Source organism: Setaria viridis, chromosome 2 (genome assembly GCF_005286985.2).
Source record: "Setaria viridis chromosome 2, Setaria_viridis_v4.0, whole genome shotgun sequence".
NCBI classification, from domain to species: domain Eukaryota; kingdom Viridiplantae; phylum Streptophyta; class Magnoliopsida; order Poales; family Poaceae; genus Setaria; species Setaria viridis.
In genome coordinates this window covers 30,659,201-30,661,736 of record NC_048264.2, presented here as the reverse complement: position 1 = coordinate 30,661,736, position 2,536 = coordinate 30,659,201, and the positions used below count along the sequence as shown (strand labels likewise).

The following is a 2,536-nucleotide window of genomic DNA, read 5'->3' as shown; positions in this document are numbered from 1 at the left end:
CCCTTAACTTTTATTTTTGGATCAAATTCATCCCTTACTGATGTGGCACTCCATACTTGTATGAAACTAATGCAAAATATCCTTTCTACCCTTGGCTCTGTCTTCCCTCCTCAATTTCCATGAGGACCTGTAGTGCAGTACTTTTGAAGCTTTGTCATAGGTACGAGGCATGTAGAACACTCTTGTGATCTGCAATGATATAGAAGTAAAACAAAACTAGAAAAGAACCTTACGAATTGTGAATCATCTCATCCGATCAGAGCTGCCGATCGAGTTGCAGAGAAGAATGATCATTTTAGTTTTGAGGATTTCAGACTATGGCTACTGGCTTGTGAAGAGGAAGTCAAGGGTAAAAAGGAGTTTTCATAGAGTACCACATCAGCGTAAGAACGAATTTGACGCGAAAAAAGAAAGTTGAGGGACTAACATAGTCAATCTAAAAGTTATGGGACGAACTTGACCCTCGGGATAAAGTTGAGGGACCAATATACTTATTTTGCCATAAAGATTCATATATCTCTTGGGTGGGAGGGCCACGTCTAATCTAAGCCACGAAGTAGATCTCAGGCCCACGAGATGCAATCGGGAGCGCCCCAACGCGTCCCCACGCCCACCGCAAGCTGAGAGAACGGCGCTCTCACACGCTGGCGGCGTCCTGAATTTCTTCCCAGTCCCAGCTGGAGAAACGGGTATCTCACCCGGCATCTCCCGACCTCGATTCCCAGAATCTCCCCGCGAGATCCCCCACCGATGCCGTTTCCCCAGCAGTTTTGCCCGCACCATTACGCATGAAGGCATATTACCTGGAGAGCCATTTGTCTTTTCACGTGCGAGTACCTCAGCATCTGTTGAATTTCTGCTGAGGAGATGGATATTACATTTTGATAATTAGTTGAGATGAGTGCGAGTTCAGTACCTCTACCTCAGCTCCACTAATGATTCAATCGTATAGATCAAAACTAAATAATAGAGGAGGGTACAATTAATTGGTCTACAGGAGCATATTAGCAATAATTGTTGTTCTAGAATTCACAAGCACGGACATGTCCAATTTAACTTGGTGAATGGGATTGGTAATCGTATTTGCCACGTCCCTGTCCTTTGTATTCAACAATTTATGTGCTAACTAAGATTGATATCAAAATGAGTCTCAATAATCCCACAAAAAAACTTTTTTGCCGACTAAAACAAATCAAAAAAATGCAAATTTTAAATTACAAAATGCTCAAGTGTGCAGGTGAAACCTACAAAAATTCAAGGCAGTTCACCAATGCCGTCATTCCCAGTCCGCCTCCTATATATACGCTTCCCACCCGAACGGCCGAACCCATCCTCCATTCCTCCACACCGCACCAGGGTCATCCCCCACCTCCTCTCTCGCTCTCCAACCACCGCCGAGACCTCCCCACCACCACTTACCATCGAAACGCCGCGAATGGAGCTCCTCGACATGGTGCCCGCGGACGCCATCGCGCTGCGCCTCTACTCCCTCCCCGCAGCGGTAGCCGCCGCCGCCTCGCTGTACTACGCCTGGCTCGTCGCCGCGCTCGCTGCCGCCGTAGGTCTCTGGCGCATCCGCGCGGTCAGCGCCGGCGTTCGCAGAGGCAGCGCCATCGTCGATGACAAGTCGAAGGCCCAGTCTCCTTCGCCGTCTCCTGCCATCGAAGAGCCGCGGCTGGCGGCTCCGGCCGAGCCGGCGTCCCCGAGCGGCGAGCCGAGCACGCCGTCCAAGGTCCGGTTCACGGTGTACTACGGTGTTTCGGGAGACGCCAACGACGGAGTTGTGGACGGCGTTCGGAGATGCGCGGACGACGACGACAGGGTCGACGGCGAGGTAGACGCGGTCCTGCGAAGGACGGCGTCGGCGCCGGAGAGAAGAAGGGCGAAGGCCCTGGCGGCGGCGGCGCCGTGGGAGGAGAGGGAGATGGCCGTGAGGCGGAGGGGCGACCTGGGGTGGTACCGCCACCTCGACATGGCGGCGCTCGACGGCAGCGTCGTGAAGCTGTGGGACGGCGAGCTGACGGCCTCGCCGAGAGCGCGGAGGAGGAGGGCAGGATTGGAATTACAGTTGTCATTTTAGAGATGGCATATGGTTAATCTGTATATTGTTGTTGTAGGAGTAATGGAATGATGTTATTAGGTGGATATGGCAATTTTGCCCTTTGATATTGTCGTAAGTTATGGCCAAGGCCAAAGGGCGAAGATGGGCTCTTTGTGTGCGATGGCACAATTGGAAACTGATAAATGTCAGTGGTATCCTAGCTCAGATCCTTGCATCCATGGTGTCTAGCTGCTGCTGCTGCTGCTTCTTCTTCTTTTATTTTGATTTTCTTGCATGTTTACATTAGAAGTGGTGCTTCAGAACGCATTTAGTTTTATCGGTTGTACTATTTTTTTTACTGACCTATCAATTCCAGTTCCAGTATGAAGGGAAAGCATGTTTGGCAAAATACTAGTGTTTAGGTTTCTCACCAGTGGCTCATGCTGCCATGGTTGGGACGTGTTCTATATAGTCTAGTGATGATTTATGCGAGGG

At 50.5% G+C, this 2,536-nt stretch overlaps 1 protein-coding gene across 1 annotated transcript; it reads left to right on the top strand.

Annotated features, from left to right (window-relative positions):
* Window positions 1-1,329: 1,329 nt before the first annotated feature.
* On the top strand, window positions 1,330-2,276 carry LOC117842727 (uncharacterized). Its single transcript, XM_034723231.2, has one exon. The coding sequence runs from the start codon at window positions 1,436-1,438 to the stop codon at window positions 2,078-2,080; it is 645 nt and encodes a 214-aa protein (XP_034579122.1). The 5' UTR covers window positions 1,330-1,435; the 3' UTR covers window positions 2,081-2,276.
* The last annotated feature ends 260 nt before the right edge of the window (window positions 2,277-2,536 follow it).